Here is a 27,767-nt window from a genome sequence, read left to right on the forward strand (position 1 = left end):
TTTGCATCAACTGAAATAAGCCTGTAGTTTCAGTATGAGCTAGAGAGCTGGGCACCTTCTTTCCAAATGTCTAAACAGAGATGAAGTAGGATACAGACAGATGGAAGTTATGTCTACATGATGCCCCCAAATTCAATCAATACAAAGGACTGTGTTATCATCACACTTGATGGTTAGCTGATCACCTCTTGTAGATTTGCATTTTAAAATTTCTCCTAGGAGCTGGGAGATGGCTCTGTGGGTAAAGAGCTGGCCACACAAACATGGGGACCTGAGTTCCAGTCTCCAACATCCATGGAAAAGCCAGTGGGGTAATGTGTATCTTTAACCCCATGACTTGGAATGGGAGAGGGTAGAATCAGGCAGATCTGTGGAGCTTATTGGCCAGCCAGCCTGGCCAAACTGGTGAACTCCAGGTACAGTGACAGACCTTGTCTCAAAAATAAGGTGAATGATAGAGGAAACATCACATGTCAACCTCTGGCCTCCACACACACAGATGCACATGCTCCCACACACAAGCACACACATACGCTGTACACACACACACATACACACACACACACACACACAACCCCCACAATCAGTTGTGTGTAACTAATAAAATAGCTGATGTCCATTAATTGTTTTGCTGATGTTCCAAGCATTCTCTGTGGGGTTCGCTGATGTTAACTTCATACCGTGGGCAATATTGATACCCGGATACTAATAGAAAAAGAAACAGTCAGATGACCCAAAGCTGGATTGGTTTCACAGTAACTCCAGTGGGCGTGGCCATGCAGCTGGGGTGGAGGAGGCCCTGGCTTTCCCTCCTGAACTAGGGGTATTCTGTTCTCTCCTGTCTCTTCTCTACTGCTGCTGTTTGCTAAGCTCTGGGCTTCGTCCTTGCCTCTGTCCAAGCTGGCAGGGGCACCACTGTCATTGCTTAGCATTGCCTCCCTCCAGCCCCGGAGGCTGATGGCTTTGCAGGTTGAAGAGGCTCCTGACCCCTGGCCTAGGAAAAAGAAAGCAGAAGAGGAAGGTTTATCCCTGGGCTGGAGGGAGTGGCCTGCAGGTCTTGCTCTCCTGGACCTGTACTTCCTGTCCTTTATGAGTCAGGACCTTCTAAGTGACAGGAGAGCTGGCTGTGCTTTCTGTATCAGTTTACACAACTGCCAGATTGTTGTCACAGCATCCAGACTTAGGGTGGTGAACGTTTGAGACCACCCAGGGGAAGTGGAGGAAGAGGCTGGAGAGGGGAAGACAGAAAGAGAAGGCCACTTTGGGTTTGTGCTCCAGGGAGGGGCGTCGGTTCCCTCGCCTGGGGTGGGGGTCTCCCTTCTGGGAGAGTTTGCAAAGGCATGCAGGAGAAGCTGTGCAATTCCAGGGGCAGCTTCCACTCCCACCGCTCACATTTAATGAGATTGGCAACAAGAAATCCGTCTTTCCAGGTGCTATGGTGTATAGTTCCGTGTTTCAGTCTCACTTTGAAGAGCTTCCAAAAAAAATTTTTATGGGAAGGAAAAGGAGGTTTGGCGTTCCTTCCCAGCTTTTAAATCACACTGATACTTCTGACTTTAGGGGCTAGTGAAGCTGGATCTTACTGCTTTTTTGTCTCCCGCACCACGGTGGGAGGAGGAAGGTAACGACTGTCAGTCTCCAAGGCTGGTTTACTGGTTGTGTGAAGAGTTCCACCTCCGCAGTTCACCTGTGTAGCTCACAGAGGCCAACCACACTGTTCCTGGAGCCCAAAAGGCCTAGGTGCAATTGTGTTAGCTAGGTCACTTGTCCTGTGCGACTCAGAGGGCAGAATGAGGCAGGGGTTGGCAATGGGTGGGGTGTTGGGGTGATGTGAAAACAAAGTATGGTAACTACCATCAGGCACATGGAGCCCTCTTTCTCAGTCTGGGTACCATGAAAGCCAAGCATTCCTCACAGTTCTTTCATGGCTATTCAGGAACCTGTGAGCACAGTCTAAGTTAAGAATGACTAATCTTCGTTGCCCCTTGCTAAAGGCTCTGGTATGGGGGGCTGGAAGGCTTAGAAATAAATAGAACAGGGATCTTGATTCATTCATTAGTGGGCTGGTAAATACCACTTCCTACAGTACCGACTGTAGATCTCACTGGGCGTATCCATCACTGAGCCTGTGGGTTTGACATTTCTCTAGGTGACATGTGACAGGCAGGAGGGGTCCTTCAGTAACCTCGTTATGTGCTTCCTTGCTTTCCTCTTGGACATGGAAAATAAAAAGGTATCTCCCCCAGCTCACCCACCTGCATATGCAAGCACATAGATCCCCTCCCTTACAGACCCCCACACATACAAGTATGTGGGCCTCTCTCTCTCTCTCTCTCTCTCTCTCTCTCTGTATGTGTGTGTGGTGTGTGTGTGTGTGTGCGTGTGGTGTATGCACAACAGAGGTGCTGCTGAGGGGGAGTGCATGCGCCCATGTATGAACATGTAGCGGGCTACAGGAGGGTCCCCCCCAGATCCCTGGACATACAAGCACATGGATCTCCCCCGACACATACACATACAGACCCAATACAGGCCAGCACAAAGATATATACACTCACATAGACCCCACACATGTAAACACACTGATCTCACACACACACACAGACCCCTGCACATACAAGCACATGGATCCCCAGACCCCCCAACAGACCCAGCACATGAAGGCACATGCACCTCCTGAAGTAATTCTTTCCCAACCATCCCCTCTTTCATCTGATCCACGTTGAAGAGGGTTTAGTGTATTTGGAAGCCTTTCTTTAAAAACAGATGAAGACAGGTGGATTCAGGAACCTCTTCCCTCTGCTCCAAGTAGATACTTAAATATGAGTGATTGCTTGGCAAACTGGCACATGACTGAAACCTTTTACCACAGTTGCTGTCTTTTGGCCTCAAAGCCACCGAGCCATTTAAACGAGATCTGCAGAACAGCTCTTGGTGGGTGGTGAGGAGGGAGAGGCACTTTCCACCTCTTCCTTGCCAGTCTAACCATTGACAAGCCAAATTGATCTTTTAAGAGACTAAATAAATGTTCCCTAAATATATGTACACTCATGGCTGTCTGGGAACATAGTCTTACAGAGTGAGTTGCTTGAAATTGAAAGAGAGGAGAGGGTGGGTGGGGGCAGGGGCTAGAAGTTGGGCTGAAGGGCTGGGGAGGGGGAGGGGCACACCCTCACCCTGAGGGCAAGCCCCACAAGGCTCAGATTCTGGACACTATCCTTTTGAGATTCAAGGTGTTCATCAGTATAATGACGGGGGGGCATTGATTTCTCATCTATTTGGTAATATTGCATTTTTAGCTCCAGCATCTCCTTTTTGTCCCTGGGTTACATTGAAGCACAGTAAGAGCAACTTTAAACCTCCTTACTCAACAGCTCTATTAGTGACAGCATCCTGTGACCTTTCTCAACATTCTTAAAGAAAAAGATACAGCGTAATGTGGTTCCACGTTGCTTACTGTCCTTTGTTGGGGTGAACAAAGCATTTTTTTACAGTGGCTACAGCACGTAATTATACAGCTTTCAATAGCAGTGTCTTGGCACATATCAAAGTTCAGAGGAGCCTTTAGAAAAAAAAAAAAGATGTTTTGTGGCAGCCTAGGGAGGGTCTCATCTTTCCTTCAGAAAATAGTTCAAGGCTCTTCTGTCAAGCTTCCCTACTTAGAGCTTTTTCCCCTCCTGCTTCATAAAGTTTAAAGGGGGTTCAGTGGAGTTCTATGATCTATTTCCTTTGAAAGATTGTTCCTCGGCGCACAGAGGCCCTTTGACTTCAAGAGTTCGCAGATTCGTGTCGTTAGGTATCATATGCCTGACCTTATCAGTTACTCCATTTAATGTAGGAGAAAAACTCTCAACTCTTTGTGTTTGTCTGTTTTGCCTCTGTGAAATGATTTGGTGAAAAGACCATCCTTTTTAACACACCACCGAGAGCCCGTTTCTGACTATAACCTACCCTGTGGCTTTTTCTCTCTTTAAAAAAAAAAAAAATTGTCCTTGTGTTTTGTGTATGGATGAGTTCACAGTAATAATAGAATTATACAAGGGCGGACGCACACACAAAAAATCTTTTGCTTTCCTCTCTCTCACCCCCTCACGATCTATTGGCGCTCTTGGTGCTGTACCCCAACAGGCAAAGCATTTAGCAAGCACAGAGGTGGCGGCTGGGGCAGTGGTGGATTTTCACTTGCTCCGACCTACCCCTAAGGCCTTCATAATTAATTGTCCTTCGGAGATGAGCAGAGTCTGAGAACAGTGTGTGGAGGGGGTGTCTATTGTCTGAGATGCAGTTCTCTGGGCCTCGCCTCTCTTTCTTCATCCTACAAAGGGTAATCAATAGGACAGAGAGCGCAAGTTCCCTTCTGAGAGCCGCTGGTGGTGGCGGGAGCTTTTGGTGCGATGTGGCCATTGTGTTCAGCCCATCCTGGATTGAATGTCTGAAGAAGTTCTAACAGCCCATTGAAACCCAGCCTGAGTATGCTGCCTGGATTAAACAAATTCACTTAGCAAACCCAGAGCTTGCTGGGAGTTGCTCCTCCCTCTTCACCTGGAGGATAACAACTTAAAATCCAATTTTCTCATTGTCCTCCACAGGGTGGTATTTAGCTTTAACGGTTTGGTTCCTTGTCAGTCATTGGGCAGAAAATTTAATAATCATCTGCTCATTTCTCTTTAATCCATCAATATAAATTGACAACAATATTTTCACAAACTTCTTCTGGGTGAAGCATCTGAGTTTAACTCTTGAAAGTGGATTAGTCTGGTTTTAAAAATAGGGTTTCGCCTCCAAAGATAGCCTTAAGCCAACCTCCAAGGTTGTTTGGTAACATGACATAAAACAAATACAATCTGTTCCCTACCCCCTCCCACTTTTGGCTGAGATGCAAAGTAAAGACGGACTGTGGAGACAGCGATTGGAGAAGTAAAGAACTCTAATGTTGATCATTAGACTGCTTTTTTTTCTATAAACTAAGGTGAAGCCAAGAAAAACAAATATAATCATTCTTCCGAGGAGTTGAACTAGCAAATTAGTAAGGTTTAAAATAACGACACTGCGGAGCGCGTGGCAACTTCAAGGCTGACAGGAACCATATTGAAAGGAAATCTGTGTGCCTGACAGTGATTGCTCTGGATGGCCAGGCCTGCAGGATGACCATAGTCCACTCTGTTCCCATTGGCCTCTGAAAACAATTTCACAACAGACCTTTGGGTATTTAAGGAGAACCTGAATGTGGGCGTTGACACAAGTAATATAGTCATACCAAAAAGAGGGTCATAAAAAATTAAAGTTACTCTTATGAATCTTTCATGAGAAACAGTGAAAAGAGACGCTGGGTCGTCAAGTCCTTTGTGCCTGGAGTTCTTCTGGGCTCCGAGCTATTGTTCTTTCAAGCTCTCAAACAGACTTTCACTTTCAGACTGACAAAAGTCACTTAAAAGCCAGACAGCTGTACTAACACACCCACCTTACTGAGCGAGACCTACAAGGGCAGGTGATGGGGCTGCTGGGAGATCTTGTTTAAAACAAGATCAGGGCTCTCTTCCATCCCCGCTTGGCCACTGCTCTTGCCCCCAGTTGGAGGCTGGCCCATTTTCTACTAATTTATATTCCCTCTCCCTCACGGGGTCCCCCAAATATTTCTTGCATTGTTTTCACTTTCCCTTATGCATCCAGGGTCACATACAATGGAAGTTGCAGGCCAGTAGAGGTTCAGGCCCCCAACTCTCTGCCACTGCCTTCCCCTGTCTCTTTATTCAGTCTCTTCCATTTATTCCAAGCCTCCCTGAAGCCATTCACATTTTCATTAGGAGAATCAGGGATTGGGGAGAGAACCCCGAAGAAGACAGCCAGCATCCCACCTGGTGACTTCAGAGGTGGAGTCAAGTTCTGTGTGTCCCAGCGGCCCTGGGGGCCACAGTCCTTTTGGGCCATGGCAAGCCCTCCCTGTGTGTGTATTCCAGGCCCCCCCCCCTCCCCTGTCACCTTGTGTACAGTCTGGTCTGTGACACTGATGGTGATTATGTCATTATTTTGCTCTGGGGGCCCTGGCACATCTGCAGAGCCCCGGCACATCTTTGTTGCGCTGGCACAGGTCCCACGCCACAAATGCTTCATTAGCCCTGCAGCCTGCCTCCTTGCCAGGCGCGAGTGCCCAGACCCAGGCTTCTTTCTGCTCCGTTCTTTTGTGTGGCTGATGATCTCGTATTCATCTTCCCGTTCTTTCCCGTTTTCCTTGACTTCTGAACTCCAGATGTCCCCGTTTTCTTGGCCAGATCACACCAAAGTCCACAAAAAGAAGCAAGGTGACTCTGCCCCTGAACCCATCCCCAGCCCTCACCACCTCTGCTTCTTTTCCGAGCCCCTCATGAATAGTGACTTTGAACAACTCCCTAAGGCGAGGACTGACGTTTTCAAAGTAACTTGCAATTTGAAAAGATACCAAGGGATCACTTCCAGTGTCTGATGGTAGCAGACTTGGGATCAGGAGTTGGGGAGGACAGGGAGCCTTTTCCTCCCAGCGCCGCACCCCCTTTCTTTGCCTTAGGGCCACATTTTACCAATTTTCTGAAAGCAGAACTCATCGTGCCTCGCTGGAGTGTGCTTCTCTCTAAATGGAATCTTCGCCTCACCAAAACTCACCACCCCTCTTCTGTCACCAGCTCCCCAATCCCTAACAATCACCTATTATTAGATGCTTAAAGTGATTAGCGCTGGGCTCTTTTGGGAGGGAGTTGAAACATTTCCGTCTGGAAAATATGACTCTCTATACTTCTTAGCAGGGCCACTGCCTCTGTGAAGGTGTGCTGGCTCCCCCCCACCACCCCAGGTAAACACAGTCTACTTTAGAGGTTAATACCTTTGAGCTGTGTTGATGTCCACATAATTGGTATGTTTAGTTTCCCCTTAAATTTGAATTAATTGATCTGTGTTCGGGTGTGACAAGCAATTTTCCCCATAGAGAGTTAGTTGTTTTTAGCCCCTAAACACTGCAGCATTGTAAATGTCTATCTCTAAATACCACATAAGATTTTAGTTTTAAGGTACAGTTAAAAGAATCAGCTTATATTTTGATGGTGATCATGGTCAGACCACTGTCCTGAATTCTAATTCAGAGTCTTAGGACAAAGACCTCAGTAAGGATTAAAGAGGACTCCCTCTGAGGACTGAGTTGTTCTTTTGTATCGGTTTTCTGAAATTTCCTAATATATACCAAAAATGGGCATAAGAATATGCATAAGCCAATTCCGAATATTCATGAACAACCCAGCTGACAAGCTGAGGAGAGAGGAGGTTGGAGGGATCCCTGGACCACCCAGCCCCAAGTCACCCTGGGCAGGGATTCAACCCATCACTGATGGACTCATTTTCAAATGTACCCAAAGCACTCCTCGCCTCCCAGGATCAGATCCTTATGGTTTTATCACTGTGGGCTTGTTGAAACCTTTTAAAATTTAACCCTGATCTCAGAATATACTATTCCTCAAAATAATAATTCACTAAATGTATTACCTGCTGTGAAAATAGTATGCTATTTTGATGGCTCTAAAAGTGGTTCCTTTGCAGCAGCACAGGGGTATCCCTGGGATTTGTGGGCAGGGTCAGAGCCGTAGTCTCCATTTCCCTCTCGATTGCATAGACTTTGATCATCGCTGGCTCTTAATCTTCATCTCTGCAGATTAAGGAGCGATAATCCTTTTGAAAAGCCTGGTCACATACAGTAAGTGGGCTGCCCTGATCATTTTAGCTGCCCTTCAAAATGTTGCCTCCTCCTGACTGTCATTCCCCGGGATGGCCTCAGTCACTAAACCGGGGGGCAGAATTTCAGGTGTGGGTGGCTGTGCCACAGTTCGAGGATTGACCCCTGTGTACACCCAGTGGCGCTTGGTTGACTGTTCTACAAATTTATCTTCAGAAGTTGGATTTCTTGAGTGGCACCTCAGTAGCTCTTTTTTATTGATTGATTTATTTTCTCATGTTGGGGACTGAACCCAGGGCCTTGCTCTTGCTCAGCAAGCATTCTACCAGTGAGCTAAATTCTCAACCCATCAGTAGCTCTTATTGGTTAACATGATGATATGGAGCCAATTTATCAGATTCTTGGTAAGTATTCTGGCAAATGGGTCATGCATACAGGACATACGCCCACATTCTCAGTGTGTTTATAGATGGGACACTGGGGTATTTGACATCATGAGAAATAACCTTATCTGGGACTTGTGTCTTTAATAATGACAAGGATGGCTAGAAAGAGCAGGCGTTATTTTATATATAAACATCTTGAGATCTTGACAATATATGCTGGGAGGATGCCCAGCATCAGGGTTCCTGGACTAGAGTCCAACTTGAGAACGTAGACTCTGGATCCAGGCAGACCAGGACTGAATCCCAGCTCTGCCACTTGCTAGCTGTGACATGTTTACAAGGGTCTTGCCTTCTCTGTGCCTCGTTTCCCTCATCCATAAAAATGGTCTGTAATAATGCCCACCCCAGAGCTGTGAGAATTCAGTGCTCCTACATGAGATAATTAGCACGAAGTAAGTCCTATATAAACATTATGTTTTATTGGCTTGTGGAGCCAAGTAATGTAGGGGGCCAGCTAAAGTAGGGAAGGGGCAGCCCAACTGGAGAGGCAGATAAGACCAAAGTGTAGTGATCTTCATCTATGAAAATGACATAATGAGGGGCTGGAGAGGTGGCTCAGTGGTTAAGAACACTGACTGTTCTTGCAGAAGACCTGGGTTTGAATTTCAGCACCCACATGGCAGTTAACAACTGTCCATAACTCCAGTTCCAGGGGATCCAATGGCCTCTTCTGTCCTCCATGGGTATTGCACGACACAGGTGCACTTACCTACATGCAGGCAATATACTCAGACACATAAAATAAAAATAATAAATAAAATATATAAAAAAGAAAATGACAATGAAATATTTTATTTTGCATGCTAGCCTAAAATTGCAATGGAAAAACAGAGGTTGGGAAGGTAGGTCGGTGGAAATGTTGCACAAACATGGGGACCTGAAGTCAATCCCCAGCATTCCACCTAAAAAGCCAGGCATGGCAGTATGTATCTGTAATCCCAGAACTAGGAGTCAAAGGCAATGGATCTCCTGCCAGTTTAGCTGAATTGGCAAGCTCCAGGTTCAGTAAAAGACCTTGTCTCAAAAAATAAGGTGCCAAGGTTCCAGTGGGAGGAAGTGGGGGAATGAGGGGGAAAAAGAGTAAAATTCATTATATGGAGCTGTCAAAATGAAACGGCAGAAAGCAATTGCAGAAGATGCCCAGCGTCGATCCCTGGCCTCCATACGCACTGGCAAGATCATGCACATGCACATGTACATCCATGAACATGTACACATACACACACACGTAACCTTTAGCATTTCTTGCTGGCCCTAAATGGCCATCAAACAACTCCCATCAGAACTGGTCGAGCTAATCCATGCAAAATTAGTTTTAAAAAGAGAAAGTGATGCTTTCTGTCCTGTCTCAGTCCTGGATGTGATGCTTTCTGTCCTGTCTCAGTCCTGGATGTGATGCTTTCTGTCCTGTCTCAGTCCTGGATGTGATGCTTTCTGTCCTGTCTCAGTCCTGGATATGATGTGTCTCAGTCCTGGGCACTCTGGGAGCCTCTGTTCCTCCAGAGAATGAGAACAGTGAAGTGATACAGGGGTTCAGGAAGGGGTGGCCTGCAGGCTCAGGCTCTGGCTACACTGGCATCCCTGGTCTCTGTGTACCTGGAAAAGGACGTGATTAGATGCAGAGCTCTGTTCTGACACTGTGATCCCATAACTCTGGGGTAGAGGACATCCTATGTGCTCTAACGAGAGCCCCCAGAGCCCTCATGCTACAGAGCCATGAGCTGTGAGTGCCGCGGCTCTGGGAATCCAGATGGCATCCACGTGGGGCCACTTCTACCCGGGTGGCTCTGCACAGCTTAATTATCTCAGTGAGAATCTCCAGGGTGCTCAATTTTGCTTCCTCCCAAGGCCCGCCTTTGCAGATCTGAATCTCAACTGCACCCTTGGAGATGTGGAAATTCCCTTGTCAGGATGATAGAGACTAATTTTTCAAATTGACAAACATTTTATTTATTGACTGAATTGGCACAGCCATTGTCCTTGATGCTCACTTGGTTGGCTTGGTCATGCCACAAGACACCTATTCAGGGGAATCTTACCCCTTGGGTTTTCTAGGAAGTGGTTTGGATGCAATCACACTAGGCAAGTATTTGTGGACCTGTCCCCCACATGTTACACACAGACCATACTTCAGCACAGGCAGTCCTGGTTCATCTGTATATAATATTCTACATCCCCCTCCTTCAAGGAAAAATTAACTGTTTAAGATGCTCTACCTCCACTATAATGTATGGTTGGTAATTTCTCCAAAAGTAACCCTTGAAGGACCATTGGGGTTGTTTCTGTATGTATAGATTTGTTGTGAGTAGGCATCAAGCCCTCATGGAAATCATTGGGATTTTCATATTTCTTAAGGTTAGTGCACCCAACATCTGTTTTTTTTCTAATGCTGCCTTAACATTTTCAATTAAAATCTACTATTGAGGGTGCTGTTAATAGAAGGCAATATACTCACTGCAAACAGGAGGGTGAGTTAGGGGTGAAAGCCGAGAAATGACCAGATGCTAAAGTAAGCGGAGAAAGATGAAAGGCTCTTGTCTCAGGGCCACCTCACCCTAATACGGAGACTGTTTTCAAAGATCTGTCATTCCAGTGACCTGAACATGTGCAGGATGATCTGTATGTAGACTTCTGAAAGTGCCTTGCAGCAAGCCAGTGCTAAGACTTCCATCTAGACATTGCCTCAAGCCCCCTTCGACGTTGGTGGGGGGCCCCCAGATCTTTGTCTGTTCTAGAATCTCTTTCCCTGCCTTTCCAAGCTATTTGCATTTCTTGAAAACAGGGACTTCAGAGTCTTGCAAAGCTCCTATGTAGCTTTTGAAGTACAGGTGTCCTTCCTCATCTACAGGAGATTGGTCATAGGGCACAGCTCCCCTGGATGCTGATCTCCACAGATGTTCAAGTCCCTGATGTAAAATGGAATAGTATTTCTAGTAACCTAACCTATGCACACCTTCTTTGTATATGCTAAGTCACCTCTGTGCTATGTAAGTACCTTTCACAATCTTAAGCTATGGCAGTCATTCACAAGCTGCACTGTGTAGGTAATGTTAAGAAAAAACTATGTCTTGGGGCCAGAGATGGCTCAGCAGTTAAGAGCACTGGCTCTTGCAGAGGACCTAGGTTCAATTCCCAGTACCCACATGGCAGTTAACAACCATCCATCCGTAACTCCAGTTCCAGCAGAATCCAATACCTTGTTCTGATCTCCACAGGCATTGCATGACACAGGTGCACTTACATACATGCAGGCTATATACTCATACACATAAAAACAAAAATAATAATTTTTTTAAAAAAGAAAAAGCTCTCTGTATTCAGTGCAAATGAAAGGTTTTTTTTTTTTCAAATATTAATCTGAGTTTGGTTGAGTCTGTGGACATGGAAACTGTTCATACGGAAGCCAGTTCCTCAAGGCCACCCTTGGTTTTGCAAAGGGTGGCTGTAGAAGACAGACCGATACTTTCCTAGACATACAAAAACAGCAGTAATTTTGTAGTCAAAATCAAGTGGTGGAATGAAGGCAAATAATCCTTCTCCCTTCCCCCAAACAACCTGAGATGATTTAGGGTGTTCTAGACCATTGCCAGAAGAGTGCCAGTGCCACCCACCATCCAGTGGTCTCTGAGGCTGGGCCTGATTTGCACTGTTTAGGGCTTTCTTTGGTGTTTACCAAGAGCAAAGCTGTCCTGTCGCCTTGTTCAGCCCCGCATCCTGTTAGCTTTTTCCTGGGCTTTGCTCATGTCGTTCCATCCACAGGAATACAGGGCATGCAACCAGGCTTAATATTGGCCGAAGCAGAGCTTCCGTAGGAAGGGAAAGCTGCTGCAGACAACAACCACATAATGCACAGTCCAGCGGGACGGGAGTCACTAGATTATCTGGGCCCTAGCCTCCCTTCACTCAATATGGAAGCATTTAGGCCATGTTGATTTTGGATACTCTCCCATCCAGGAATGGCACCGGGCTTGGCCCTGTTTGTTTTAACCACCTCAGCTAGTACCAGGGGATGAGGTACATGTCGTGGACCTCCTTGACGTGAAGTTTGCTGGCACTGCCAACTGGTCCACTGGCTTCGGTACTGACATTCCCGTGTGAATAGGGAGAGGGGTGGTGAGATATATGTGAAGCACAGATAGACTGCTCTGCTGGGCACAGAGAAGAAGACTTTACTGGTAGGAAACTCCTAACGAGAATTTCCTAATCAAGCAGGGCAGGACCAACCTCCTTCCGCCTGTTCCTGGGCACCTCCATGTGTGTCTTCTTAACGCTCTTCCCATCCACATGGGCATTCTTAGCTGCATCTGAGGAATAGTGAGCCATTGCAGGGTCAGTCCAGGTGCATCTATCCCAGTTTCCCCATAGAACAATTGGCATGCTGACCCAGTGAGGCCCACGGAATTAGTGCACCATGAACATTCAGCTTCAGAAAAAATTGATAGCCCTCGACTTGGCGAAGAGCAGGAGTTGACTAACTATGGCCTATAGCCAGATCTGACTCTTAGTCTCTTTCTGATGGCCCCTGTGCTGAGAGGCCCTTGCATTTTAAAATAGTTGTAAAAAGGAAGAAATACGGTTGAGACCTGCGTCCCTACAGAACAAACGTAGTTACTATCTGACACTTCCCCGAGGTCGCTGACCGCTGTGGAGGGCTGCTTCTCTAGCTTGTGAAACATGGACTGAGAGCCATCAAGTATTTCACAGAATCATCTTGGTCTAACCTTTACTACCACAGACCAACGGCAGGGTAATCCCAGCAGCTTCCAGTGGTATCTAAGACCTTAGGGTTCTGTGTCATGTCTACAGGAAGTAGAAGGATACAGTTGGTTTAGTTTCTGATTTTTTTTTAACTATTTGTCTTATTTTATTTGTTGATTTAAACTCAGAGTCATTCTTTTGAGAATGACATATGAAGAGCTTGGGAGGGAGGGAAATTCACTCCATGACAACAAAGCACATGGTAATCACGCTTTTCTAACCTGTTCAAGTCCAGAATTTCCATGCATGAGCAAATCAAAGCAGTGACTTTGAGCCAATTCAGTTTCAGACCTGCAAGATAAGTATGGAAATCTTTTAAAGATATGTGTCATTCTCTTTTCTACATGCAAGTACCAACCTCACTGGGAGTATGAGAAAGTGCTTTGATTGATTTTCCTATCCATATGCAGAGTTAACAATAGATTGCTTACATAGTTTAAAGTATATACACAAATTACCATACCAACAGGGACAGAGAATGTTAAGATATCCTTTTCTAGTGCCCAGAAGTCATGGTTATTGAAGGTGTTCACCCCTAGGACACACATCACACCATGCTTTTCTTGGTGCTTATGTTACCAATCTCTTAAAGGAGTAGAAATTTTATTGTGGACTCTGGGTGTTCTAAATACCCACTGAGAGCTTGGCTTTTGGCTTTTGGCAAGAAGACTTATTGCCCATGGGGTCAGCATGAATAAAGATTTCTTCCTTCCTTTCCTTTTTAAAAGTCAAACATCAAGTGAAGGCAGAGACTTTCCTTACTTCAGGTAAAGAAACAAAACTCCACACACCAGCCCTTAGTTCATGCTGGCCTGTGGACATGGGCGGTTGAGGGGTGTGGCCAGTAGCAGCCCCACCTCCCCACAGCAAGGCTCAGTTCCCATGATCTTTTTCCATAGAGTTCCACTGCCCATGCAAGGTAGATCCCTAGCATCCCTCCTAGTCCCTTTCCCCACGGCTGGTCATTTCCACCGTGGCCTCCCTGGTGAGTATACAGGCTTTGGTATTTACAGAGGCTGAGAGAGAGTTGGAGGAGGGTCACATGTCTCACCTGAAAATATGCTAACCAGATACCCAGTGAGGATCCCTGTGGTAGGGACGCATGGTAAAAGGGACATGTGTTCCTTTTACCAGCTTTTAATGGCTTTTAGGCAGACCTTTCTATCTAGCAGAGAGCAGCCTTGACACTTGGGTGGATCATCACACCAGTCTCTTCTCTAGCCTGGCCTGGGTCCCTTCCCTCAACGCCCACAGCCCTCCCACATTAACGTGACATTGCCTGATGAGCACAGTCTGGGAGCCACTTCCACCAGCTGAACCCTCTGATCCCCAACTCACTGGAGAGTTTGGCTTTTGGCTTTTGGCAAGAAGACTTATTGCCCATGGGGTCAGCATGAATAAAGATGTCTTTCTTCCTTTCTTTTTTAAAAGTCAAACATCAACTGAAACTCTTCCCAAAGCACTTTTGCCCCACCTGCACCCCACCCCCAATTTAACCCCTTTCTCTTTGGCACGTCTCCTAATCTGAATTCACAGGTATTTTCCTGTGAGACCACTACTACATGTGAAATTTGAAAGCCAAATCAATTCTAAACCAATCTTATCAGTCTTAAAGTGTGTCTATCCAGCTTTGTAGTAGGAACAGGCCAACTGTTTGAAGGCCACATACTTTTCAAACCTTGGTTGCAACACGTTTGCCCCATTTTGAAACTGTCTTTATCTAGCCGAGAAAACGAAAATCTATTTGACAAAGTGGCACTCTGGCCAGTTTATCTTGCAATATGGCTTTAGCTCACTGAGTCTATTGATTTCCTTAAATTAATGTTTACAGAATGCGACTGAATTTTGCTCAACAGAACATTGTTCTTTTGAAGCTTTGTAAAAAAAAAAAAAAAGAAAAGAAAAGAAAAAGAAAAAGATACAGACTGTTAGGCCATGTGTTCCTTTGCTTAGACCAAGGAATAGTTTTTATGTGTGCTTGTTAAAAGATGGCCTTGAACCATAGCCACATCCTACAAGCATTTATTCTTCTCATGTTTAAGTAGCAAATGCATTACTCGGACTTACCCTAACTCTTGGGACCCCACGGTGCATGGGTATTAAATTAATTGAATGCCCTCCTACAGCATCCGAGAAGAAAAGTTTTTAGTCTTGATCCTAGTTGTGAAAAAAATCTTCCTTTGCCTTGTTTGGTGACATACTGGAGGCCTCTGAAGACGGCTTTACAGCCCTTGTACCTCCCTTTTGGACCAGGCCAGAGCACCCCAAGCAATCTGCATGCAGCTCGGCCTTTGGTGCAAACGCTAAATCATTTATAGTGCCCTGGTAGGACGCTAGATGTAGAAGGTAGGTAAATACGACACCTTACTCTTTGATCATGGTGCTCAGGGTTGAACACACAGCACCTGATCTCTAAAGATGATTCTAAAACTAGTCCTTCCCCAGGAGATACTAGCATCATTCAGCCGCTGACACTACTTTGGGTCCCAGCTATGAAGGAAGCATAATCAAACTCAGGAACCGCGAAGCAACTTCCTCCATTTGCTGGTCCAGCCAGTAACATTGTCTAAGCAGACCTCCTCAGAGCATCTCCCAGAACCCTGCTTTGCATACTTTAATTGATGACAGCAAAATGTTTCTGAGCAATCAAGGCTGCTTTTCAAGGGTTCAATCTACTACTTAACTTTCAGATGCTGTTTTGTTTGTGTCTACCCAAAACACATTCAGATTTGCTTTCTACCTGATCCTCCCTTGTATGGAGAGGGCAGTGGAAGATAATCCCACAAAGCACCACGTTAGCATCCTATACCAGCTAGTCTTCTGAAAGGCCAGGGAGTCCTGGCTGTCCACACAGGGTGAGTACATGCATGCATGGCTAGCATCTTGCAACCATATTTCCCAACCCCATGATTCCTCTTTTCTGCCTCTGGCAGGAGAGTTTGGGGGAGCAAGACAGAGGAGCAGCCGCAATAATGTTTCTGTTCCAGCTTCTCCATCTGATAATCTCTGTGAGGAGTAACTAAAGTGTGAGAGTTTATCCAGCTAAGTCCACTCTGTCTGCAGTACAAGTCCCCAGCTTGTGCCACTGCCATCAGGAGACAGGTCTCTCCTCCATCAATATTTACTTAACAAACAGAAGGGATGGGCGAGTTTGTTTAGAGGAATCATGTACCCACCAGGGTGAGTGAATGCTCGGAAAGGACTTCGTGTTTGTCTCCTTTCCTGGGATCTACGTGTGGGAGGGGTGTGCACACGCGGGGGATATGGCCTTTCTCTTTCCAACTTTTCCAAATACTCATAGAAGTCATCTTACTGCCTGTGCTTAGGACTTTGTTCATACCCCCAAAGAGTTCATGTTGTAAATTTAGTTTTTAATATTTTACTTATTATTTTTATTTTATGTGTATGAGTATATTGCTTGCATGTATGTAAGTGCACCTGTCTGGTGCAGTGCCCTCAGAGGTCAGGAGAGGGTGTTGGATCCCCTGGAACTGGAATTACAGGTGGTTGTTAGCTGCCATTTAGGTAACTGGGAACCATAGCCCAGTCCTCTGCAAGAGCAGCCAGACTCTTAACTGCTGAGCCATTTCTCCAGCCCCTGTAAATTTAGTTTTGAAGAACATTCTAGAGTATGATTTTCTTTCTCCACTTCTATGCAGGTTACATATTTTGCAAAGGCTCCTGGGATGAGCTAGATTGCACACATCTTCTCCTGACCCCTTTCAGTTGAGTAGAAGGGAAGAAAGTACACACAGAAACGATACAAGTAATTTAACAAGGCAATGTTTTATATATAGATGGAAATATATATGGCCAACAGAAGTATATACATACCTGTAGGTGTATACATTACGCACCATCCCCAGAGGCTCTGCAGATTTTCAGAGCTGCTTAGCTAGCCTTTACCATCACATGTGTTTAACTTCCATCGTAAATACAAATTCCGAGGTGCTGAAGGGGAGAACACTTTTGTTCGACTTCCCTGACTCAATTGTTTGAAGGCTCCAGTCCCCACCTTCAAAGCGGGTGACTTGGAGGCATCTGGGGCTAGTTTGAGGGTCTTGTGTTTCGGCCCATGTGGAGGGGCTAAGGGGGTGCTGTGGGGGTGGGGAGTTATTTATTTATTTGATTTTGTGAATCGGGGAGTTGTAAAAAGCCGTCTGAAATATTCATGCAGAATGGTGTGAGGAGCCCGTTTCTGTTTTATTTACTGCACAGTAGAACAGCCACAGCGGATTAGTTCTACAATACCCGTAACAAAAGCCCAACAGCTGATGCATGTGATGTTAGGGGGTGACAAAACAGTTAAAGTATGCTGCTGGCTACAGGCTAGCCGTCAGCAGATGCAGACAAAAGGGCTTGTGACAAGAATAACTCTCTCCAAGGCAAGCAGTGAAGAGTATCCAAAATACCAGTGCCCTTCTCCCCTTGACATTGCCTTCTTCCACTCAGCATTTTATTGCCCTTTTATAGTATTAAAAAAAAAGTGGGGAAAGAAGAAGAAAGAAAACCTACACACAAAGTAATTCACCAAAACGCCGGGCAGCATGCTGATTTCGCATCCCTCGGCCACTCCTGCCCGGCCATGTGCACGTCTCCCATTTTTACACTGGAGGAAGTTTGAGGGGAAAAAAATTAGCTTAAAAGATGAACCATACAGACGATCTTCCTTGATAAAATTGGACTGTACAGATTTGGCTCCATAGGCCACCGAGCATGGACTCTTGAGGAAGGGCTAGAGAAAGAGGTGATACCTGGCTTGTTTTCCATCCATTTTAGTAAAGATGATTCCACTGGTGAACTAAAGGCCAGTGGACCAATTCTTAAAGGGGATCAAGGATGGAAGAAGTGTCCACGGGGACCTCAGCAAAGGGCAGGGTTACGTCCCCCGTGAGAGGCTGATGAATGAGCTGATGGATGCTTCAGAGGTGTGAAAAATCAGCTTCTCTGTCTCCAGAAAATAGGAGAGGCTGTCTTCTTTTTAACCTTTGTCATTGCCTTCTATTCTCTGTGATATTCATTCAGCTGCCAAGAGCGTTTGGCAAGGTTTGGGCCAGCCAGCACACTTCCAGTGACCGCTAACCTTGGTATGTCCTGACACTTATGATGAGTGTCTGCAGGACACAGAAGGCAGGCAGCCTGCTATGTCAGGCTTTTATTATGTACTGCAGAGGCTAGGGACAGTCAGTTTAATAAAACAAATCATCCTTGAAGGTAAAGCAACCGGGAAGAGGAGGAGGAAGACAGGAGGGGGATGTCTTTGCCACTCAACCTGGTTTTAAAAAGAGAAGAAAAGAAACAGCAAAACAGCCACCCACCCAACACACCACATATGTGTGCAGCCCAGTTGTAGACCTAGTAAGTTTGAACCAGTCTTTCTCCCTCTCCCCCAAAGTCCACAAGCCACTGACTCGCTCTTGTCAAGAAGCAAAATCCAAAATCATGATGAAATTGGTAGATGCTGTTGGCCAGGCCCCTTCAAAGTGTATTCAAGTACCTCTCCACAATTCTATTCTCCAAATGTCAAGGCAAGACCATCCGGGGTGAGGCTCCTATATCGGGATGGGATGCCTTTTTATCAAAGCAAAGTTTCCACTCTCCCCTCCTGAAGAACGCCCCGGCCAAGCAGCTCCCACAATAGCCTCCTGGCTCTGCCAGAGACTTTGGAAGCCTTTTGTTTTTCCCCTGTGGCATGTCCAAAGGCCTGCCTCCCCCCTCCCCCACCCTTGCATTGTCTTGCATTCCATGATTGACTGTTGCACCTGACGCTGAGGAGAGAGACTCCAGGGTTCATTCTGGAGATTGTTGGGTTCTATTAAAAGAAACCTAGATAAGGGATTACTTGTCACTAAGGGATTTTCTGCAGATGTTTATTAACGATTGGAAAGCCATTAGGTGTGAGGAGATGCTCGGAAATATGGGCAATATCATGTTCCCAATCCTGACCTCTAAGATGCCCCCTTTGGGAGGGATCCTCCTTACTCTGGTAAATGGAGACAGAAAAAGGTTTTAAGTAGGGAGCTAAGGCACGTCATTTTCATGGACCATGGAGGAGACTTCTACCTGTGGGTGGAATTCCCTGGCACTCTCTCAGAAGAGCTACCCAACACTGCTCCTCTGGAGCCACCAGAAAAAGATGAGCTGCTCCAGGGTCAGATGATCTCTTTAGAAGGTCTTTCACCCAGTCCAGTCCACTGTGTGCACATTGCTCAGGATAAGCATTGAATTAGCAAACCACTTCATTTATGCACAGAGAGTCCATCCTTTCCAACAAATAAACCAAGTCCCTTAACCCATTTCAGTATATATTAAAGTTACTGGCTCCTTGGTGGTAATTTTCTTCAATTATAGGCCCATGGCTTGTCAGTAACCCGATACCTCCTATGAGCCAGGGTGCCTTTATAAAAGCATTAAAGCCAGGTGCTGGGCATTCTGTTGTCTTAGCACTCAGGAGGTAGAGGCAGAAAGGTCAGGAATTCAAGGTCATCCTCAACTACTTGGTAAGTTTGGGGTCAGCTAGAGCTACAGGAGACCCTGCCTCAAAAACAAAACAAAACAATAGAAAAGCATTCAAAGGGAACCAGCTGGTTTTAGTAGAAAAACACTATTTCATGTGAGTCTATCTGATAATTTCTCCATCTCAGACTCTCGTGGTTTCTTCATCTCTAAAGTGAAGGTTTCTGAGCTCAATAGTGCTTGAAATTTGATCTTATCATTGCTTTAATTTGGTTGTTTGGGGTGGAGTGGTGGTGGTACTGAGTCAAACCCAGGGCCTCACACACCGTACGTAAGTGCTGTGCCACTGAGCTATGTCCCAGCCCTAAGCTTCCTTTCCTTTTAAACCACTGAGGGCGATATAAGCATGACTCTGGGGCACCAAGGATAGGGCAGAGGCAGAGGTCTCATTAGGAAGGATGGTGTTACCACATGGCTGCAAAAGACTCCACTGACCATGTGGGTGACCAGAATAATCACCAGGGCTCCTTAGCCAAAGACACCTTTCATGGTGAGGTCACTGAAACCAGTTAGTTATAAGTTGGTAAGAAGTCAGACACAATGCGCGAAATACGTTCTAGGGCAACCCCTGATGATGATCTAAAGACACAAATGTTTAAAACAGGACAGAATCCACTAAACACCACCAGATTTAGAAAATGTGGCGAAGGCCGTCACGTGACCCCTAAAGAAGCCGCTCCACCTCCGGAGTTGTGCTAGCCTGTTCTCCAGCCTCTGGCAGTTTCCACAAAGCCCCCTCCCTGGCCCCTCACTGCACCCCTGCTGTGTGTGGGGTGAGTGGGGCTTCTGGCTTGGGCTTCTTCTAGATCTCACATCTGTGTCCTTCAGAGCTCTCTGCCTCCTGCAGCCCTGAGTTCTTTCAAGGAATACAGGTTTCCATGGAGACTCTGTCACCAGTGGCCAGAGAGAACCTCTTGAAATGCTGATTGTCATCAGTGCTGGTGATTCTGTTTCTGTAGCATTTGGCCAGCAGCTCCCAAGGCAAGTGGCTAGACAGCTGAGCTGCCCACCCATGCCCCAGGGGCATGCTTCTCTCACTAAGACCCATTCCATGTGACTTGTCACCTCTTTCCAAGAAATGTCATGCAGGTCCTTCAGCAGGAACCAAGCGAGGGCTCTGTGGGAGTTCTGCACCGGCTCTGGCAAGCTGCGGGAGGTCCCAGCCAAGCTGTGGCGAGGCCCTCTGTGATCTTGTAGTCTACACTGGGAGTTCTGTCTTGACAGACTGGCCAGTATAAATGCCAGATGGCTAGACATCCTCCTCTTTTCTAGACTCTGTATTGGAGCTTTTTTTTTTCTGAGTAGTTACCAGGTTTCCCTAAAAAGGACAATTAACTTGTTATCAGGATCAGTGAGATTTCTTGTTCTGTTTTAAATGTGGAAACCAGGGGCGGGCAGTGATTGTCCGTCTTCTCTGTCTCCTACCATCCATAAACAAAAAAAGTCCATTTCACCAGGTGAGAAACAGTGGAAATAAAGGGGTCGAACCTGGTCATAGGACAGTAACTCCTGTTTTGTTTTAGTAAGTGGCATACTTGAACAGAGGTGAAGGTCTTTCATTTGTTACATGTGTGCAGACAGATGTGTCTACATACATGACTTACCATGCATTTATGTCCCCATGCATCTGAGTGTAACATAAAAATAAAACCTTACTAATACATAGGTGTTTCAATAAAAGAAACTAATGAGTGTCAATGAGTACTGGGAAAATGATGAGTTTCTGTAATTATTCTATGAATGATTATTTCAGTAGGGGAAGGACAGACCATATTTCACTGTGATTTTCCTACAAAGAATGCAAGGAAGTGCACCAATCCCTGCCGGTTCCCACAGCCAAGAGGTCAGATTATTCAAGTTAAGAGAACACAGACAGACAGACAGACAGACAGACAGCATGCATTCATTAATCGCTGTGGGAGAAAAGGCTAAACAGATATTTGAAAAAGAATATTTAGAAACTGCTAATCCTGGACTAGAACAACCTGGTGTAATTCCCTTGATATATATCTCTCTCCCTCTCTCCCTCTCTCCGCCCCCCCAGTGTTCTCATTGTATAATTGAGATAATCACATCTTATACAGAGCTTGGAAGAATGGGGTGACATTCCGTGTGCAACGTGGTAGCCGACATAGTGAACACTAAGTGTTAGTTTTACAGCAAAAGTTAATTACACAAATCACTCCACAGTTCTACTCTTTAAGCAAAATGTAGTATTTCAGAGTTCAGCTTAAATTTTGTAACAATTTATTATTCTGTTTTGGGAACACATTTTCATAATGGAAGTCAAAAGCCGAGATGAATCAAATTCTGAAAACCAAGTCTTTCTTCTGGTATGGGTCTTTTAATGATGGGAGGAATCCCGACCAGGGGTCTCCTTTCTCTACCTCAATAACCACAATGAAATCCTAGTTTTCTAGTGGGTCTGCATGTACCCTTTGCTCAGTTCTGAGTGCACAAAGCAGGTCCACGGCACATTACAATGCCACTATATTTAACAACTTTACATAAGAGAATAGAGGCCGGCCATTTTTAGAAAATGCAGGTGCCGTCTAAAGCCCATCTCTGAAAGCATGAACAGCTCAGTTTCCTTTGAAGAACTGCAGACTTGAAACTGAAAACTTTCTAAATGCCATTGTCTCCTTGTATCAGCAGGTTCCCGAGAGATTCCTGGAAGTTGCGCAGATCACATTACGGGAGTTTTTCAACGCCATTATTGCAGGCAAAGATGTCGATCCCTCCTGGAAGAAGGCTATCTACAAAGTCATCTGCAAGTTGGATAGTGAGGTGCCCGAGATTTTCAAATCCCCAAACTGCCTACAAGAGCTGCTTCATGAGTAGAGATCTCAACAACTCCTTAATGTACAAGTGGTAGCAATCCCCTTGGATGTCCGACTTCTATGTCTGGACTTTGAGCTCTATTATATATGTGTGTGGAAGGCATGGATATGTTGTGAAGTGAGCTGGAAATTCCTGCTCATCCTCTTTCTGTTCCTTTTCTTTTCCATTTTGAGGGGATGGGTATTTTCCTTCTTTACCTTTAGTTTACTTTGCCCAAAGCCCTTAATATTCGGAGACTTAAGGTAGGGTTGGTTTTCAGGGAAAAGGAATGTTGGCCTCTGGAAAGTCTACATGGGCAAGACCTCTGGTTGGTCGATCCATTGATCGAAAACTTCTTGCAAATGGCAGTGGGCAGAGGTGAGCCCGTGACACAGCACCGATCCATACCCTGTGGTGTGTCCCTTGTTTCTAAGGTTCAGGAGTTCTGAAGGACCCAGTGAAGCCACTTCATCCACCACCGAAATCCCTTGTTTGACTTGAGCCAATAAGTAACTTTTTCTTACATGTTTAAAAATAATGCCAATGGCAGCCAAAAATCTCACATCTCAAAAGTACCCTCGAAGATCAGATTTAAAAAGAAAAATAATCATCACCGAGTCTTTCCTAAGAGAAATGGCCAGTGGCCCCAGAAGCTAGCAAGTTCCAATGGAGGCAAAACAATTTTGTACAAAACTGACTCTCAAGGTGGGACTGGAGATGCATATAGGACCTTGTAGCCACTTCTGTAAACTTTATAACAGGCTCTTCGTAAAAAATCGTGAGCTCTGAGAGGTCTCCATAGAGGAAAAACCCTAAACTTTGTTGTTTTCTATTTATTTTGCTTCAAATATTAAAAAGCACGTACATTTCAAATGCACCCTTTGCCGTGCTGTCTTCATGCACTTAGAAGGACTGCCCGCTCTGCTGAGCACTTTTCTCCCCCACTAAGACACTAATTTCTGAATACCATTATACAGTAAGGGATAAAAGAAGTCCCATTTACCACAGAATCCTTTCCTACAGAGGGAGCTAGACCTGACCTTCACTTCCTGGGTGACCGGGCTGGTGGGGAATGGCTCATTTGCATATTCAATTCCACCCTACCTTGATGGAGGTGGTAGCCCCTTCACTTTAGGTATAACATCTTAAAGCAGCGGATGATGTCTCCTCTTCTTCAGAAGTTAATATTGACCACAGTGGGAAGGTCATATGTCTTACAGGCTAGTCTGGGTTACCCCGGAAGACACAGTTTCAACCCTCCTGAGAAAGCTGTTCTACCCCTTCCTCAATGGCTGTCTTTTGGCTTTTCTTTCTTTTTTCTTCCAGTTTTTGGCTGATAGATCACGTCCCATGCTTGCATTTAAAAAAATGAATGGCTTTCAGAGTCTTTAGCTGGATTTTTGTGTGCAGATGCACAATGAGTTCACTCTAACAGTGGTTTCCAGGCCCCTCTTTCCCCTTAGGTAATTTGATGTACACCCCTAATATGACACAGTAATAAATCTGGTATTTAAAATACACAAAACATAAATGCCATTTTTCCTTAATTTTTTTATTTTGTAAAAATAAACATTTGACTTTGGAGAACACAGGTCAATCCATGTGACTGAGTAGCTGACCTGTCTCTGTAATTCAACATCATGTATAAATTCTGCTGATCGACAGGAATGTATGAACACAGTTATTGTCAGCACAAAGCCTTAAATCCCGCTGACTTTAAACTAAGCGGTGCCATCCTGTGAGGCCCTGCATCTTCTGGGAGACAAACAGGTCCTGGGCGTGGACACAGCGTGAACAAGCTTGGTGTGACGTACCCATTTACCTCCATGGCATTTCCCAGTGCTCATGCATCCACACATGCATATGGAATTATTAGAAACAATTTGTTATTTTTATGACTATCTTAAAAAGCAAAAGTCCATTGAAATATATGTCAACAAACAACAAAATCAGGAATCCAATCAGCACAAACGAAGTAATCTCAACTCTGGTCACACCCTTGACTCCTGCTTGAAAGAGCATGACACTTTTTGCTCCTGTCAGTGTTCAGCTGAGTCTCTGCTGTTCCCTGCCATTCAGATCACACTGTGCTGCCCTTGGGGAGGTAAAGGCAAAGCTGTAGGGTAATCACCTGGGTCGACGGATTGCTAGGTATCTTCTCAATGTGGGTGAGTGGTGTTTGATTCTAGACTTACTTGGATTTCCAAATATCACTTTCCCCTGCCTTTCTAATTTAAATAGGCAAATTGAGCAAAAAAAAATGTGTGCTTGTAACTGTGTTGATGCACCCAGCTCCCAAGAATATCTTCTCAGTGTTGACTGAGGCTTGAAAACGATTTCAGAGTAGAAACTGCAGCATCACATCAGATAAACAGTCTTTGTTCTGGAGATAGAACTGGACCACCTGGCTCTTGGGTGGCTTCCCCTCTCCACTCCCAGGATCCTGTGCCTCCCAGTGTGTAAGAAAAATGACAAGAGCCTGTCATTCAATATTCCTATCAGTTTTTCAAACAACTAAAAATATCACTTACCTTTCCAATCTTAGTTCAACTCTCACCAAGTGAAAATTGGGCACACAGGAGAAAGTCAGCTTCCCACAGGAGAAGAAAGGACTGAGGGACAGTTCACACAGGAGGAAAAACCTCCAAAGTTCATGTTGAAATTCCATATGGTCACTTCTTTTCTGCTCACCCTAAATTATTTTTGCGTGTACACTTGAGGTGATAGTCTGTGCCTAGACCTAAGATGCACCAGCGGGGGGATTTTTAAAAAAATCCTTCAAAATACCAGTTTTTCCCCCACAAGTTCAATTGTTCTTGTGCCTTCTGTGGCTTTCAATTTCATCTTTTTTTGACTTTATTTCCAATTCCTACAGCTGCAATAAACACTAGACTTTTCTTTCCTGGCTGTTTGCATAACGTTGATAGCTATGCACATTTTGTGTCTTTTTAAAACAAAGCAGGAGAATACGTTTTTGAAGAAGAGAATTTTTAGAACAGTTTGATATACCGCAAATTATTTTTCTCCTCACTTGTTTGAGCAGCGTTCGAGTTTTGGAAATTCTTGTAGAAGCCAATTTTTTGTAACTGTGGTGCAACTCTTGTGTTTTCTTAGCCTAATGAAAGTAGGTAGAAGCAATATTTCATACCATGTGCTATGTGCGTGCAGAAGTGTGGACATGAAAACACACAGGCACACACATGTAAAAATATACATATATATGCGTGTGAAGTGGAAAGCTTACCTTTTCTTATCTAGATTTAAGAGCTTATTTTAGACATTTGTTATGTTTTGTGAAAAGAACGTTCTATTTGCAACAACACACCGTTTAATTCTTATTGTCTGTCTGGCTGTTCAGTGAAGACGTTTCACACTAAATGGTAAAATACGTGGAAGATGTTAGGATGTAGTAATTATTTAAGTAAATGTTCACCTACATACTCCCGAAGTTTGCTTTGTGCCTCCGAGTATTACTTAATTAAAGTGTTTTATGTTTGAAGAATCTTTGTTACTGTATTAGGGATATGGGTGAATATCATTTTAAAAAATTAAAAAAAAACAACAACAAAACAGAAACACTAAAGCAAGAGGGGACTTTTACAAAGCAATGTAAATATTTAACCTCATGGCTGTTGTTATGTAAGACATGAGATTTTAATAGATAACTACAGCCTCACAGCATCTCTTAAATTTATTAGGAACACTACAGCGACTGTATAAGCAGTTGAAAGCCTTCTTGAAAATCCTGCTCTCTACTTTTAAAAGATAACAGTCTCTTTTTATCAGATGTCAAGGGCAAAGGTAACACCGTCTCTCTAAATTTATGACATTTCTTTTTCTGTGTACATGAAGACTTTTAGTAAGTACCCCTCCCACCCACACACACAACCATATACATGCAAGTTCATACCGAGTATTAAAGAGTTTGGGGGAGTTAACAATAGAATGCCCCTCCAAACAACCATAAATGAAAGAAAAAGTGGTTTACTTTACAGAGTTCCCCAAAAGAAGCTGTGTACATGTGTGGACGGTGCACAATCTCTTTGCCATGTATATTATAGAGTATTCATTGGTGTGACTAGTACAGCTGTCTCTTTCTGGTACATGTGTTTGCAGATTACAAGCATTGTTTTCAAAAAGCTCCCCTTAAAAAATGTAACTGGTTGACACGTGTGAACAGTTACCAATATTGCACTTACCTGTTATGTTGAGGGAAACACAGTTTTGCTTCTGTTGGTCTGCGTTGTAAACCATCTATGAAACTAACATGAAATTCTCATCTTCAGAGCTGGAATCAAAGCTGGAGTTTAACCTTTGCATCTTCTTATAATTATCCTCCTGAGAATATAACAGAATGTGGAAGCTTCTGGACTTTGAGTCTTCTCACCTGGGCCCTCTCTCAATCAGACACCCCCTAATATACACAAATGTGAATGCGACAGGCAAATAGGCTGGCCTTTGTGGAAATGGGTTCACTTGGCGGTTTCTCAGGCATCCACTTCCTCTGATGAGGGGTACAGCAGTTTAAAATGGTGTATTGTCACTTCAAATTTTGACCTGGAAAAGTAATTGTATTTAGAGTTGGTCTCAGCTCCCTTGAAGAGTCAAAGGTCACAGCTTCCCCCAATTTCCCCAGCCATTTCTCATATGTATATAATATAAACCGTGGCAAACACTGCCTTTATGTTATTTTAGCAATATGTTGTAAATAGCATTATGAAGCTCTTTTTTGTAATAAAGACCCTTTGATTTGAATATAGTACAATAACTGAACTGATAAAGTCAATTTTTGATTTTTTTTTAGCTAGAGGCAATTTCAATTGTGCATTTTTGTTATTGTCTGTTGTTCTGAAGACTTTGCATAATTTATTGGTTTAATTTATCCTAATTTATTTGATGAAGGTGTACAATTTTGTATTGCCAAGGATGTACTGTAATATTAATTGATAGGATGAAAACAGTGAGACTCCCTGTCCATATTGAAAAAGAAAATCAAAAGGTGCCGTAGACAATTGATTTCAAAGTAAAAAGTAAAACAGTTTAGTTTGGCAGCTACTAAATTTTAAAACAAGGAAAAAAACAAGACAGCACTGTCATGGGGAGGGTGGGGAGGGTTTCCTTTGTGTGTTTTAAGCTTTTCTATAATCTCCAAACTTTGATCTTTTGCTTTGTACCACCTAAAGGGTGCGGTAGTCCGACCGCCTTGTGTGCCTTCCATCTTCTCTTGAACTGAATGTATGTGCAGTATATATGCAAGCTTGCGCAGAATAAAATATACATTACAAGCTCATGTTGTTTGTTTGTGGGGGTTTTTTTGGTTTCTGAAAATACATGACATTTCATTTTTGGACCTGTGAGATGGCAGGCTGGCATGGCTCATGTCAAGTATGCAGCTCCCTTCCAATACAGCCCTTAATTATGTAAGCTGATATCGATCCATGCAAGCCCCAGAAATCTTGTTCTGAATCAGAGGTGTGCCATAAATGGCTTGGTTTTGCTGTGGCGCCTCTTCTCTCAGATTTAACTTTGGTTAA

General features: G+C 44.5%; 1 protein-coding gene across 8 annotated transcripts in view; it reads left to right on the top strand.

Annotated features, from left to right (window-relative positions):
* Prox1 (prospero homeobox 1) overlaps positions 1-27,523 on the top strand; it is a 58,681-nt gene extending 31,158 nt beyond the window's left edge. For 6 of the 8 annotated variants that reach the window (XM_029559448.1, XM_029559449.1, XM_008824855.3 and 3 more), the window contains one exon: positions 22,066-27,523. In XM_029559448.1, the coding sequence (XP_029415308.1) occupies positions 22,066-22,254 (189 nt within the window). In that variant the 3' untranslated portion in view covers positions 22,255-27,523. The remainder of the gene's footprint in view (positions 1-22,065) is intronic. The other 2 variants (XM_029559450.1, XM_008824857.3) reach the window with 1 other exon arrangement.
* The last annotated feature ends 244 nt before the right edge of the window (positions 27,524-27,767 follow it).

Source organism: Nannospalax galili, unplaced genomic scaffold (assembly GCF_000622305.1).
Source record: "Nannospalax galili isolate Female #2095 unplaced genomic scaffold, S.galili_v1.0 scaffold648, whole genome shotgun sequence".
In the NCBI taxonomy this organism is placed as follows: Eukaryota; Metazoa; Chordata; class Mammalia; order Rodentia; family Spalacidae; genus Nannospalax; species Nannospalax galili.